This window comes from Electrophorus electricus, chromosome 3 (assembly GCF_041902795.1).
Source record: "Electrophorus electricus isolate QZ-2024a chromosome 3, ASM4190279v1, whole genome shotgun sequence".
Classification (NCBI taxonomy): Eukaryota; Metazoa; Chordata; class Actinopteri; order Gymnotiformes; family Gymnotidae; genus Electrophorus; species Electrophorus electricus.
In genome coordinates this window covers 5,847,266-5,862,289 of record NC_137499.1, presented here as the reverse complement: position 1 = coordinate 5,862,289, position 15,024 = coordinate 5,847,266, and the positions used below count along the sequence as shown (strand labels likewise).

Here is a 15,024-nt window from a genome sequence, read left to right as displayed (position 1 = left end):
ACCATTTCCCACTGACCATCTGTTGGCACGCTCCCCTGACTGGCCATCTCTTACAAACCAGAAGTCTCACGAAACAATTTAATTAGTGGCTCTAATTGTTGTATTGAGAACTACTCTTCCTCCATCACCAAGTCTGTTTAACAACTGGTTTACTATTGTTCATTACCAAATAAGGTTATTACGGATGGCACTGATAAGTATCAGTTTCGATGCAATACAACTTTTTGATAACATGATTCAATTACAACATGATTGAGTGGGGGGGGGGGGGGGGTGGCAAAACACAATCATGATGCGTTTAACAAACTTTTTTCTATTTATTATTAAATATATAACTTTTCCCAGTTGGATGGGGGCTATAACAGAAGTACAAAAAAACAAAATAAAAAAACTAAAATAAAACGCCCCAGACAGAGTGAGTGTACAACATTGTCAGAGCAGTCCACAAGTCCCAAAGGTGAAGCAGAGGGTAAACGCTGCCCCCGGCCCGGAGTACAGCTCCATCATGGAGGAATGACTTAGCGATATCCTGCAGATTGGTCTACAGCATTTAAGAAAATCAAATAAAGAAAAAAATTAAAAAGCTGTGCACATTTGGTGAAACAATTAAATTCCTGTGTGACTAATTCTATGTTACTAGTTAATATGCTTTTGGAGAGTTGTATATAATTTGATGGCCAGTACCTCCATCCTCGAGCTCATTTCATGTTCATGACAGCTCCACTGCCTGCATACACACATGCACACACTCTGACACACAGACAATACCTACAGCAAATGTGCAAAAACTCTTTGGTAACCAAATGAATTTGAGAAAGACAAAAAAAAAGTAACAAAACTCTGACTGAGTTGTACAATACTAACATACATAATCTCAGCCTGCTAATGTTACATTAGACTGCATTCAATAAATTAGACAGCGGGAACGAGTTGGAAACGTCAAAACAAATATCCAGCAGTTTTGTTCACAAAAGTCAAACTCAATTCATAAAAAGAAAAAATAAAATAAATCAAACACACGCACACAACAGTGTCATTACAGAACATAAGAGGGCAAAACAACAGAAATTAAGACATGGTCTATGGCCCTTAATTGCAATAATTAAGTTTGTTCTATTGTCGACTTTTCAGAGGATGCATCACTTGTTTGTGTGCCATCCTGTAAACATTCACAAATAAGAATACATTAAACTTCCCTTCCCAACACCACATGTGCACATCTGAAACCTGGAACCCTCCACAACACACTGTGACTGGTATGCACATCACTGAGGTACACAGCATACTTAGATTCCTCATACGAGGCAACACAAATACATATGTTCATGATTGGCTTTCGTGTTCCAATACCTCGGGCCCTTGTTAACCAGGTCTGAAGAGTCAAATCGGTGTCTGTGCTGTTTTTGTATACTTTATAAAAGAAGTTATTTCAAAATATATCCACAGAAGTCTTTGCTATGAAAAAATAAATTAGGTAGTTGCAAACACCATAGAGGAAGACAGACAGGGGCAGGTCCAGGCTCGCAGAAGGCCTATGCTGTCCTTACTGAGCCATTATTAGAAATGGAGAAGCTCTGGACGCCAGGGTCGTTCTTCTCCAGCCACAGCTCGGCCAGCTGCCGTGTTGAACCGTAGGATGAGGCTTTGGAACCCAGGCACATCTTGTACTGTTTGGGGTCTAGGTTGGGGTCACATATGATGGGATGATGGATATGCACTATGCCAGTGTCTGTGCTCCTGAACAGTTTGATCCCCGACTCGACAAATTTGTTGAAGAGGTCCACGTCTTCCAGCCCCCAGCCCTGGATGGAGAGGTCGAAGCCGCCAGCTTTGACCAAGTCCTGCTTGTATACACAGACAATGCCGAAGCCAAAGTGTCGCCATAAGCCGGTTTTGGACGTGAACACGTAGTGGTTGTTGCTCGGCACCTTTCCCGCGTAGACCACCTTGGGGTCATACTGGCTAAAGATGACAGGAAAGTACACCTGCTCCCCGAGGATGGCATTTCCACGGCACCGCTTCAGGAAGTCGGCTGTGAACAGCAAGTCCACATCACAGTAGAAGAGCAGAGAATCGTTGGTGAAGTGGGCCGAGCCGACCTCCAGGGCCAGGGCGCGGGAGAAGGGGCCTGACACTGTCTTGATCTCCATGTCTGCGCGGGGGTACTTCAGGTGGTACTCATTCATCAGCTCGATCTGCTTGATGCGCTCAGTGTTGTTGTCCGTGCTGAAGAGCAGGATGAGGAGCTTGACATTCTGGTTGGGGGTGAGGCAGATCTTCTCAAAGTTAGCCATGAAGCGTACGAAGATGTCGTAGCGTCCCGCCAGTGGCACCAGGATGTTGACCTTCTTCTCTTTTGGCTCATGCTGCTCGGCACCCGAGCTGCTGAGCTTGAAGGGCACGAACATCTTGAGTGAGCTGGAGAGGAAGGAGAGCGAGTTAGAGTCCTGGTTGATCCTAGCGGCCAGCGCATGGGCATCCATCTCGTCCTCCTCAAGGAACTGGATCTTGCTGAACGTTTGCTGGAGGTACGCGTGCCTCCTGACTGGCACAGTCATGGTTTTGCCCTTGTGCTTCTTGTAAAGCAGCAGCAGGTCAAGCACATATTCTGCGCCGTACATGGGGTTGACTCTCCGATAGCCATACTGGATCTCCTTGAAGTCGATCACCCTACCTCGTGTCTTGGCATTGGCATTAATCATCTCCATAACCTGCATGACGATGTCATCCAGCGCCATCTTCTGGGAGGAGTCCATACCGCGGCGCGGGGGCTGCAGGTCCAGGGCGGAGAAGATATACTTGCCAGTAAGGAATTCCCATTCAAGCACGTCGTCTCTCTGGCGCGGGTGGAAGCGCATGAAAGAGGGCGGCATGCCAAGCTGCATGTCCTCCTTGTGCACCTCCGTGTTGCTGTAGCGACTCATCTGCACGATCTCGCGGTGGAGCTGGATGGTGCGGTGACGAAGCTCGGCAATCTTGCGGCTGAGCATGTAACTGTGGAGCCGGTACTGGTAAGGTGGGTTCTTGTTTGGATGGAGGGTGATTGCCCTGTGAATTTTACTGTTGTGGAGATCCCGGATGTAGCCCTTCTTGTTTGGCTCGTAGTTCTCATAAAACAGCTGCTGCATCTGGAAAAAGGAAAAGAAAAATGAACATAAAATCAATTGTGCCATATACACTCTTACTATACAAGCTTCAGTTTTTGTCTTCAGATCTCATGTCATTTAACACACACTGAACATGACTTCATCAAGGTATTCAATAACGATTTATCTGCACAAAAGAAAGATACTAAAATGACTTATGGGCGCAGTTCCTGTAGAATCATATTACCGAGTGCAGTGGCTGGCAAGTTCTGTTCTAACAACTATGCAAGAAGCTATACAAATTTAACATGAACATTATACAATTTTCATGGAGCAAATGTGTTTTTTGCAAACTAAAGGAATTGTTGTTAGCTCCTGATCACAGAAACTGTGGTCTTGAAAAACAAGAGAAACAGAACACCATCACGGGCAGCCTTGAACAAAAACTTTATTAAAAAAAAAAAAAATGTAAAAACACCTCCTATTTCTTCTGAATCCCATAACATACAAGGGACTGAAACAAACAAACAAAAACAATGTATAATGTTAAGAGTTCTTCCAAAGAACACTCATGTACTGCCAGCTCTTGGTACAAAAAAGACTGCACCATGTAAAATCAACTTCAGTCTTTACAAGTAAAGGAAAGTAAGAACTGGCTCAGGTTGTGAACAGGACAGGGCACCAGTAAACAATATAGTGACCTGAGAAAGGCCTCCAGCTGTGTGTCTGAGAGGCAGGCAGCTCTGTCTGACTCTTCCCTCCTCTGCGGCTGTAAGTAAGCAAGCCCTCTAATTAGCCGACTACTGGGTGCTTTCCTGACTTAGTTTTTCGTAACTCATTACAGCAATTCCCTCATGGATGCTGACCTGGTCACTGTGATCATTACAGGCTCGAGGTAATGAACACTGAGTGGCATGTCTGGAAATGAAAGTAGTGGTTGTAGTCAACCTCGGTCACTTCACCTTTAAAAGGTCATAATAGATGGCTGGCAAACGTGGGCCATTTCTTACTTACTGCAGACAACAAACCTCTGACTAGGAGAAGCCAACAAACAAACAAAAACAAAACAAAAACAAATAAAAACAAACAAAAAAACCTCTTTTTAATAAGAGGATTTATAAAAGTCAGTGCAAATAAAGTGTCAATACCTCATAATTTCTACAAAAATCCTAAATGCAAAGGTATCCTTTGTGGACATTTAGGACAGTTGATGAAAAACCCTTCGTGCTGACGTGGTGTTGGCATGACAACGGCCTCACGGGGCTAATACTAGTGGACCATGTGGCCTAAATTAATAGGCTCATGTACCACTGCAGATTAAGTTGAAATAAGGGACTGACTTACACCAAGTCATTGGCGTTCTATCAGAGCCACACTAAAACCATAATAGCAGGGGCGTCTCACCAAAGCAACTATAAAGGGTTTCTTTATTCACTAGCTATGAAAAACATGCATGGTTTACACTGAAAATGACAGTTTGTGGATCAACAGTAAACCATATCATTGTGAGGTCCCCCCTTGCTCTAGAAACTTTCCAAAACATGCACTAGGAGCTTCCCCAACATACGACACACCTAATGACCAAGTACAGTAAATCAGATCAAGATTCTTAGAAGACAAATCTCTCACAGATCATATCAAATGTGACTCAACTCTCAGAATGCCACAACTGCGAATAATTAACTTCAGCACCAAGAAAAACAGGTTAAGGAAACGGTCACTAAAACATTAACAAACAATAGGTACATATGTACATATATAATGTAACTGTCTAGAAGCAATAGCCTTCCTTTTTGTGACAATAAAATAGACATTTCAGAGTCTGCATTGAAATCATAGATCACAACATTCTGCAGTGTTTTGGTACAAATGCTTCAAATTTACTCCGGATAAGTCTCCACATAAATATTGTTTGTGCTCCAAATGATGCCAGCCTAAACCTGTTGGCTTCACAGCTCTGTCCTTTTCTGGAAAATCCCAACTTCAAAAGAACCCATAAACAAATACTTAAAAGAGCCTTAATTCCCAGAGTGTATCATTAGGCATTTTGTCATTTATGAATATTTCCTGAATTATGTTCACATGTAGGCTATAATTCTCCATGTCAGCCTTTGTGGCTGCTGTGTTTTTGGTGTGTAGAACGTTGTGTATGGGATTTTGGGGTGTGTGCGCACGCACACATACACATGTAAACATGCTCATAATAAATCAGCTCCTTGCTGAATGGGCGTCTTGCGGTGTCTCTGCATGCAGTCTCGCAGCTCCAAGAGGCAACTCTGAGCAAGAATCTGTGGATAGACATGTCACAGGGCAAAACCAAACAACAAAAACCAACCAACCAACAACAACTTGCAACAGATGCAAGTTTTTCTGCTGAGTAAAACTATGCACCCACTGCCGCTCGTGCATGTAACTGAAAACTGCTTTTACACCCTTTTAAATCGGCTCCACCATAGTGTAATGCTCCCCCACAAAGAGAACAGCTCAAGTGTGAGTAAATAAAATATTAAATGAAGTCTGCTAGTTACATACATGCACACACATGCTCACGCGCACTCAACTTGCATACTGAGTTAAGTTAATAATAGTCAGTCTACACCATTGCAGTGGTTTCTCTCAGTGAAAAGTGGTTTGCTAATCCACTGCTTCCTGTGTGTGCGCGCACATGTGTGTGTATTACTGCATTTCATGGCCATGTCATGTCCCACTACTGCTCTATAGATTTTTCCTGGTTCACATGAAATCAATTTTGCTGTTCTGTTTGCAGCAGTGTTCTTCTATAGTTTCTTGTAGTTAGTCCCTTCCTAGTGCAGTTGCTCTTTTGCCATCGAATAATTATGCATACTGTACATAATCTAACCCATGGGCCTCATATCGTATGTGTGATCACTGTCCACCTGATGGCGTGCAACAGGGCAGCATGCCATCATGTCTAGAAAACCCTGCAATGGAATGGGTGACCACACAAAGACTCCACTGCCTGAAGGGTTATAAATGATTCCAGACACATGTTAAGGCTTTGGAGACCCAGCCACAGAAGGCACATGGCACAGCTGGGACACAAATTTTATCCTCCTCTATAGCATGCATCTCTGCAAATATGAGGCACCTACTAATAGATACTGTACCTATTTCACATTTATTATTAGAAACACAAGAGACTTGTATAAGTGCATAATTCCATTTTTAGTGTTTAATTTAGCCAAGATAAGTAGGCGGCTTCTTTTAAACAAACACAGTATCATGTTGACTGGAAGAGACAAAAGAAACATTTCCGGGATTCAGTTGGCTTGTAAAAGGGGCACAGTTTAAGATTTTAATATCTCCATATTAACCCCAATGGGCCCATAAGAGATATATATTCTTAAGCATTAATTGCCATGAGATTCTGCAGGAAAGGAAAAGAAAAAAAAAAAAAAAAAAAAACATCCAACCTACCTCTGAGTAAAAATCCTGGCCTCAAAAACGAGAAAAAGGACCAAACTGAATCCAACATTTGCTTGAAAAGTGGCTGAAGTCTAAGTCAGGATATTACAGAGACAGACGGCAGGATATTAAAAATAGTCCAGACATAACAGACTGAAATGGTCGGCAAAGTTTTACAGACAACACCCTGATCTCTGCTTAGGGACGCCAGCTAAATAAACCTATTACAGGACAGTTGACCTAGATACAAGAGGTACTCCTAGCCACAGGTAACACAGTGAAACAGCTGGTCAGGTTTTACGTGCAATTGTCAGATTTTCCTTTTCTCTAAACTGGCATTAAGGCTTAAAAAAAAAATAAATACAAAAATAAAAAAATTCCGTTACTCTTGGTAGTGCGGGAAGGTATGAAAGGACCATCGTCTGTTCCAGTGTCCGACTGGCAGGCCTCGTTCTTTGCTCTTTTCAGGTTCAAATAGACTGAAGGGGATTTTCATCAGACTGGGGGGGGCACCTGGGCACATACTACCATTCTCCCACCACCTCTGTGAACCTTTGCAGAACAATACACCAGCCTGCCCCGCTCAAGAACTCCAAGGGGTCCCTGCGGACACGATCGATCACGCCGTGGCTGCTTTCCATGTAGCCAAAGGGGATGTTGACCAAGGGCGAGAAATTAATGTCGCGCGCCACCATCTTGGCTCCTGTCATGAGTGCCATTAGTCATGTCGCAATTAACGCGTTGTAAGCGGGCCAGGTCGGCACACTGCCTGAAGAGGATGAGCGGCTTGGAACGGGGGGGACGATGCGAATCGGCTGTATCAAAGGGATTATTCCTTCCCTTCCACAGAATTGAAGGGATTATTCGGTTTTGCGGAAACAAGCAGTCGTTTCTGCCTTAAGAGGGTATTCCGCCAACCAGTAACTAATCCTCCTATTCATCCCATGCATATTAACACAGCAAAAGATTCTCAACGGTTCACTGTTAACGTCTTAGTACAAATTGCCCGCCGTCCACCCCCTCCAAGACAGGACTGGAATTCAACAATTAGCCCATTATATGAACTTGGCAAAAGGCGTTTGCTGCAGGAACACGGACCACAGCTTTCAGTTTCAGTTCTCCTGGCTGGATCCATTGAACGTCTGTGAAGCCTTTTCGTCTTTCACTGTCTGTGGGCCTCCTGTCATCAAACTTTAGGGACATGGATGAACTTTTAATGAAAAACCAGTAATTTAGTCCTCAGCACCTGGGTGTCAGTCATTTAGCAAACAATCAGCCACTTAAGATCACTATAAAGGGCGGACAGGGTGATACTCCAGGAAGAGGCCATTTTCCTCACCACTCCATTTATTGAAGTGTTTCATAGCTCCTGACATTCGAAGCAATAAGCGGTCGACAAGTGATGGCTTTATTTGACCCCATATTTTTCAAGGTCCACATGTTGCAGATAAAAGGTGCCCCAGAGTAGGACTTCAAAGCAGAGACTCTGCGTGCAGAGCAAGCCACAAAAAGGCCCCTTTAGTGCCATTCGCTATAGTACTACAAACAAACAAAAACAAACCAACCAACCAACCAACACAACAAAATCAGGTCATGGGTCAGCTCTTATTATAGCAGAGTACGAATGCAGCAGTATGAAGCAGTATGACCTGCATGTGTGACACAGTAAGATAAGCACAGCGCACAGGCTCTTTGTGTCCAACACAGTGACTGAAGTCAGTTTTGGGGAATTATGCATGGTGGACAGTTGAGATTGTCCTGTGATGCTGAACATGCTGAACAAATGTATGAAGTGTTAATGGCAACTAGTTGGTCCAAGGGAGCCTTCAATTTGACCGATAAGGGTCATGGTGGTGGGGAGCTGTCTAACTGCTTCTAATTTCACTGGATACCTTTTACCTTGATATACCCAAGGGCACAGGAGGATTAAGGCCCCACAGAAAGCTCATCAGTCTGCACTTGTCAAATAAAAGTCGCTGGAACTAGGCTTGCATGTTACGCGGACAGAGGAGAGCCGTCCTTTTCCTCCGGAACGCCGTGCCCAGGTGCGGCTAGACAGCCGAGCTCACCCTCGGCTCCCGAGTGCCTCTTTAAATAAGATTTGTTACATGACAGCAGCAAGGCGCAAATGAAAGTCAAACTGGAAGGAGCGCTTTCTTTCATCAGTGCCATCTTGTTCGTGCCAGCGGATCAGCGTAGTCTTGATGGGGTAATCTTCCAGCTGTTGCAACTGTAATCTGGGACTATACGAGAGAAATGTGGAGACTGTGCGACTGTGCGACTCCCAGCAGTTAGTTGCATTACCCTCTGGGTAGACTGGAGGGGAACATGGAAAAAGTAGGCCAGTGACGGAAGGGTGGGAAAAGCCAGTAGGTGGGAAATTAATTGACCACAGGAATAAAACGGTAGCAACTGCAGGAGACAGTAGCAACGACCTCAGCTGCATAGGGCGTGTCGGAAAGGAGAGAGTCTGGAAACACTGCGGGCAACCGGGCCAGGCTGACCCAATTTGACCACCGCTGAGGATCTGGTGATGGAGTCTGTGAAGGAACCGTCCTGGCAGAGTGCAGAGACATGCAATATTTTAAACACTACCACAAATGAATCAGTAAGAAACGTGCAATAGCCATTCTCTCACACATTACATGACTTGACAAAAATGGCAACGTGCTGAGTGTTTGCAGAGAGAAAATGTGTAAAACAACGAAGTTGCAGGTGTCAAGTCATAATGGTGCGGTGGAGGAAAAACAAGTCACCTCATTCATCTTCTTCCATGGTCGCTATCTACCATATGAAGTAAACAGAATGAGTCAGTTATCTGTTTTGATAAGAGGGCACACAGAAGAGTCTCCTGGCTCCACTCAAGAGTTTTGGCATTCAGGCACAAACTAATCACACACGTCAGGAAGTCCCCCGTCCATTGGGTCAGAATGCCCAGTTCCCAAGGGCACACTGGTGTGATAAGTCTGAGTGACACACACACACACACACACACACACACGATAGTGAAGCACAACAGGGCAGCATGACGCCCAAACACACACACCACAGTCAAAATAAGCTTGCTATCTAAATCCGTTCTACAGCGAACAGAAAGTCTATATCTGTTTCTGCTCTCTGGGGTGTAGCAAGGAACCACCTCTGCTGTTCTGTTGCTTACTGACAATGTCTTATTCATACTGCAATAGTCTGTTTACTTGCTTAAGATCAGGCCAAATATGGGCATTTATAGGCTGTGTACACAGATCCTTTCTGTCTCTAATGTTTTTGAGACAAAGCAAAACAGTATATTCCAAAATCTTAATTTCCCAATAATTGACAAGTGTATTAAGATCAACTCTTCAATATTCCATCATCAAGTCTGCATTTGGGGGATGATACTGAAAGCTCGTCTACCCTAACAAGCTTGAGGACAGATTTCCAGTCTTGGCAACGGCAGCTGTTACACTGGGAGCCATAAATCCAACTTGTCTTAGGAGAAAGGAGGAGCAGGAGGTCTGTACCGAGGGAAAAAAATGGCAGAAATGTCAGCTCGAGTTTGGGCTGGAGGGTGTCAGCAAGCTGAGCCAGAAGCTGAGGGAACAGGAGCTCCTCATTCCACGGTGGACGGAGATAGAGGCCAAGGCACCACGTGCTAAGAGTCTCTGAAGCACAAAGCTGCCAGTTCCAGAGTGCACTGATAGCCTTAAAAGATTGCGTGATTTCAGAAGAAAACCAATATTTCATTGTTTTGTATATTGAAACGAAGCATCATAAGACAGATCTCGCTCAAAGCCAAGAAGCCTGATTCTGATTACCTGTTTATGGCTAAAGCATGTTCAGAACAGCAAACTAGATTCAGGCCTCCAAGAAGCATGTCTCATTTATTCATTTAGCCAAAATAACAAGGGGAGGGGGGGGAAGAGGGGGAGAGAGAGAGAGAGAGAGAGAGAGAGAGAGAGAGAGAGAATGGATTTAATAAAGATGGATTTTTAAACTTTCTATAAACATTACATCAAGTGTAAGCAACCAGACTTGTTCCACACCATATCATTGTGAACCTGGACTGAGGCCACCATTTCTATACTTCAAAACCTGTAATGAATATTATAACAGCACATTACACTTCATTCCAGTTGAGTCCAAGTCTGGTTCAACAGAGTAATAGCCAAAAACATGAATAAATATACTTAAACTGGTTCATTTGGGGACATGAAGGCCAGACAAGACTAGTGTGTGCAGTAGAGCTGTAGCTGCTGTTTACTGCCATAGAGGAGTTCTAACTTGCCTTCATGTGCAAAAGAAAACTTACGGTTGGTCATTTGTGGCCTGGGCCCCTGCCAGAGAGGCACGTCAGAGACTCAGAGATGGGGACGGAGGAGGTTTGGAAGGATCAAAGCCAAAGAAGGCAGAAGCACATTAGGTGTGGTCAGAGAGCATATAAAATACGACCAAAAAAGGCTGAAAACGCCACTTCAGATACGAGAGAGATGGGGCAAGATATCAGCTGAGTTGCTAAAGCGGCACTGAGGCAGCGAGATGGGATCTTTTTTTAGCTTAAAAACCCCGCTGCTTCTTTTAGATAACGATATGAATACTAAACAGCTGGCCACAGGCACAATGTATGTAGAAATGTGCTCCATTTCACTACTAAACAAAACACAAAAGCAACATGGAAGAATTCAGCACTGTGTTTTCCACCTTTTGTTCTGCTAAACTCTCCATTAGCTGACACTATAAATGAATTACAGTCTACCGTTTAGTCTGATCTACTCGGGTCATTTCACAAATATAAGACATTTCATGTAATATAAATGATTAATATAAATAATTCATTAGACTTTGTCCCAGAAGAACACTAAGGTTTAACATATAGTTTATAGTTATAGTTTGTATCTATCCAGTAGAAAAGTGAAAAACTTGTGCTTGCATCAAAGTTGATGTTTAGTGATACAATGAGCAAAAGCCCAGAAACTACATTCCAAACCATCATTAAATAAAGGTCGTGGATGACTGAGGACTCATAGGTGTCATTCGGTTTAGCATTGTTATGGGACTAATAAAGGCAGGGGGAATCATAAGATCACAGACAGATCAAGAAACAGAAAGAGGAACAGACAAAGAGAAAGAAACAAAGACAGAGACAGATGGACGAGAGAGAGAGAGAGAGAGAGTCTGTCTGTAGATACGGCAGTACAATAAGAGGGATATCCCATGGTCCTCCTCTGCTCACACCTGGGAGGAGAGAGGGAAAGGTGGACCCCAAGAAAGCCTGGTCACGTAGGCAGAACTGCAGCACCTTGCAACATCTGATGACATAATAATACTTTGCCACAAGAAACCTGCCCAACCTTCTTAAAACCAGGGTAAGAAAAAGTGAGGGGTAATCTTTTAATCCCACCACTCTCGAATTAATCTTTGTTTATTCCTGCACTTCATTCCTGGCTTAATTTTGTTCGATAAATCTTAAAAATGTCCCCAGTTACAGAAATGTCAAACCCTTAAAAAAATATCATGAACTGAATGGCTAAGAATGGCTTTAGTTTACTTATAAATATAAAGGCTTCTTAATAGTTATGAATCCATATGCATTCCTAAAACTGGCAAAATAAATCAAATTGACCAATTAAATATATGAACATTCTATGCACAATATTATAATCGGTTTCAAATTAAACAATCAACTAATCTCCATGTAGACTTTACAAACAGAGAAAGCCAAATCAAACTGTTTCCTTCATGGTAGAGCACGCCTGAATGAACCAAGCTCCCCGGTTTAGGCGACAGGCCAGTCAGACTACAGTTGTTAAATTAGGCAAACGTTCTGTGGCATTTAAAAATAAGATAAGCTGTCAAACTCCAAAGAAAGGCCCAAATTAAAATTCTTTTGAACAAAAAGGTTAGACTTTTTTGTTGTTGGTTTTTAATTGACGGTGGTAATGCCATTGTGGTGGACTGCAATATGCATGTGTAGCATTGGTGGTTCACTGGCTTACCAAAGAGATTGAGAGGAAGAGGAGGAATTTAAGCATGGGCATTTTTCAGGGAAAAAGACAAGCCTCTGCAAGAGTTTATACATCAATGAAATGATTAAAAGTGAAAAAGACAGAAACAGTAGTTTTAAAAAAAGAGCCTTGATGACATGTAATCTGTAAAGTGTCTCTGCCCTAAATAAACTTCAAACTGCACCAATCAGTCCCTGCTAGGTTTATAGAATCCAACTGTTGCTCAAAAGGAGGACCACCGCCACAAATGGATGTTTAAACACAGCATGGGACGGGTCCAGAATAGATTATAGCTCACGTTTTCCCAAATTCCCATTCAAACATGAAGCTTCCCTCTCTCTGTCAAACACACCCTCCAGCCTGTGCTCCTTTGATGTGTAGGTCATTGTCTTCAGGTATCATCCCAGCAAATTTCAAAACATTTCCACATCTATTATACCTGAACCTTTTTCTTTCAGTACCTGAAACTGGCACTTTGAAAATGGTCAAGACACAGTAAATGAGCCATTTCTTTTCTTGTGACAATGTGGCAGCTGAAGTCATTAGTGCTTTATTCTTGATGGAACAGCACATATGTTAAGTGTAAGAAAAAGAAGCAAGCTGGAAGCTAAAGCAGCTGTTCTACCGGCTGGGAAAACACACTAGGCCTGCAGACTCACTGAAGAGAAAACCCTTACTCACCCAGTGCTAATTAGGTTCTGGTGACAGCGGAGACCCAGAGAAAACAAAGTGCTGCAGGCATGTAGCTTTATTGCTAAAGACTACAAATGTCCACCTTGGCTAGGCTGCACAAGCGTCTGAACCTCTTCAGACTGGATTGAAACCGTGCTCAGTGGTTTGAGTGCCATCCCATCCTAAAGCTGCATGTTCTGCAGATGTCAGCTGGCTCTCGTCATTAGGGTACTAACTGTGTAAGGTTTCTCTTAGCTTTGGAGGAGAAGCAACAGATTCTTTGTGAACCCTTGTAATCCTATTATGGGCCATGACGGTGTGAAACCAGCTCAACGGTTCAAGCAGTGGCATGTCGAGGAGAAAGGGAGCGACACAGGCACCTTATGAGGGGGTTTAGAGAGGTGGAGAGCTGCTTCTCCAGGAGTAAGGTGTTGATCAGACATAGGGGGTCTAAACAACTTACTTTGATCCCACCTGCAGGGAGGAGGAAGGTGACGTGGAAAGCAAAACAAACAGCGTGGCAAAGCAGTCCTGCTTGCGGTAGGAAAGTCTGACTTTGTTATGATATTCACCCCAGACCATGATGGGGACTGGCCACTGCTCACTGCTAGGTAGAGCACATACTGAGAGGAATAAAAATTAAGACAGAAAAAAAGGTCACATACATGCCAAGACACCAGACAGTGGAGGAAGAGCGAGGGAGGAGGAAGACAAATTTAGAGGAGGAAGAAGGCCAGATGAGCAGAGAATGACCTGGCAAGAAAGGGATAAGAGAAAGAAAGAGAAGAACAATGAAAGACAGATCAGCCAGTCTTCAGCAGAATGAGTTCTGGGAACGGCCACAGATCGCTGCGGCTGCTAGTGCTGTCAGTGATGGCCAAGACCAGAGGGGACAGATTACCATGCCAAGGGTTTACACAACCTTCCTTCCCCAGCGACACCACTGGCTCTGAACCCGATCTCTCCCCCAGCCACGGCTGGAACATATGGCCTGTACCGCCAACCCAGTGCTAGTATTGCAACTCAGCTGCAGCACCAAGTCATTAGCACCCCGGAGCAGATCAGCGGCCCAAGCAACACAATCAGTAACGCATGTCAAAGCTGGCACAACTGATCATCCTAATTTCCTTCCGCCTTTCCTTTCAAACCTGTGGCCATAGATGCTGCTGTTGTGCCCCGGCACCCCCTCCGTGGCTGGAACACCGGACCAAGCGAAGTGCCAAGGCCCCCATGTGAGACAGAGGCAAAGTCCATTTAATGCTGTTTATCAATCTTCAGTGGAGGTAGCATCCAACTGAGAGGCACAATGAGCCTCATGCTGTGCCCAGTGAAGGAAACAGATTGGGTTCAGAATGCAGTGAGATAATCTCTTTGCCTTTTGGCATGCCCTCATTTCAGCCACCTAGCCACCCCCTGCCAAGGTTAATTGCAAATTTGCTTTGAGCCTACAAAAGTCTGCAAATTTGCCAGTGTGTGGAAGGCCCTGAATGGTGTGCTGGGATTCCTACTGCATGGCCTCATGCGGCATGGTATGAAAGTTCCATGCACGGGTAGTTTGGAATCTCTTTCCAAACACTTAAAGTGCGTCAGAAAAATGTAACCCGTCATCTTTAAAACTGGCTGCTCAAGGAAAACAGTCATGATGAAAATGCTTCTGGAATGGCAGCACAGTGTCTGAAATCTGTACAATCCACATGCCTCATTAAGTAGCACCAAAAGAAACAGGATGCTGATATCTTGACACTGGTTCAGTAAAATCCAATTAGACTAACTGAAAGACTAACTGAAAGCAGATCTTTCTTGGGGGGGGGGGGGGGGGGGTTTACAAAACCAAACAAAACAACTGTTCATCTTAA

General features: G+C 43.9%; 1 protein-coding gene across 2 annotated transcripts in view; it reads right to left on the bottom strand.

The window, feature by feature from the left end:
- Nucleotides 1-297: 297 nt before the first annotated feature.
- chsy1 (chondroitin sulfate synthase 1) overlaps nucleotides 298-15,024 on the bottom strand; it is a 40,357-nt gene continuing 25,630 nt past the window's right edge. Inside the window, exons 3-4 of one of the 2 annotated variants that reach the window (XR_003410268.3) lie at nucleotides 685-3,128; nucleotides 298-541 (exon numbers count right to left, since the gene is read on the bottom strand). Coding sequence is in view for 1 of the 2 variants with exons in the window: in XM_027004534.3 (XP_026860335.2) it covers nucleotides 1,533-3,128 (1,596 nt within the window). In the remaining variant the exon portion in view is untranslated. Of the gene's footprint in view, nucleotides 3,129-15,024 lie in introns of both variants that reach the window. The other variant, XM_027004534.3, reaches the window with a different exon arrangement.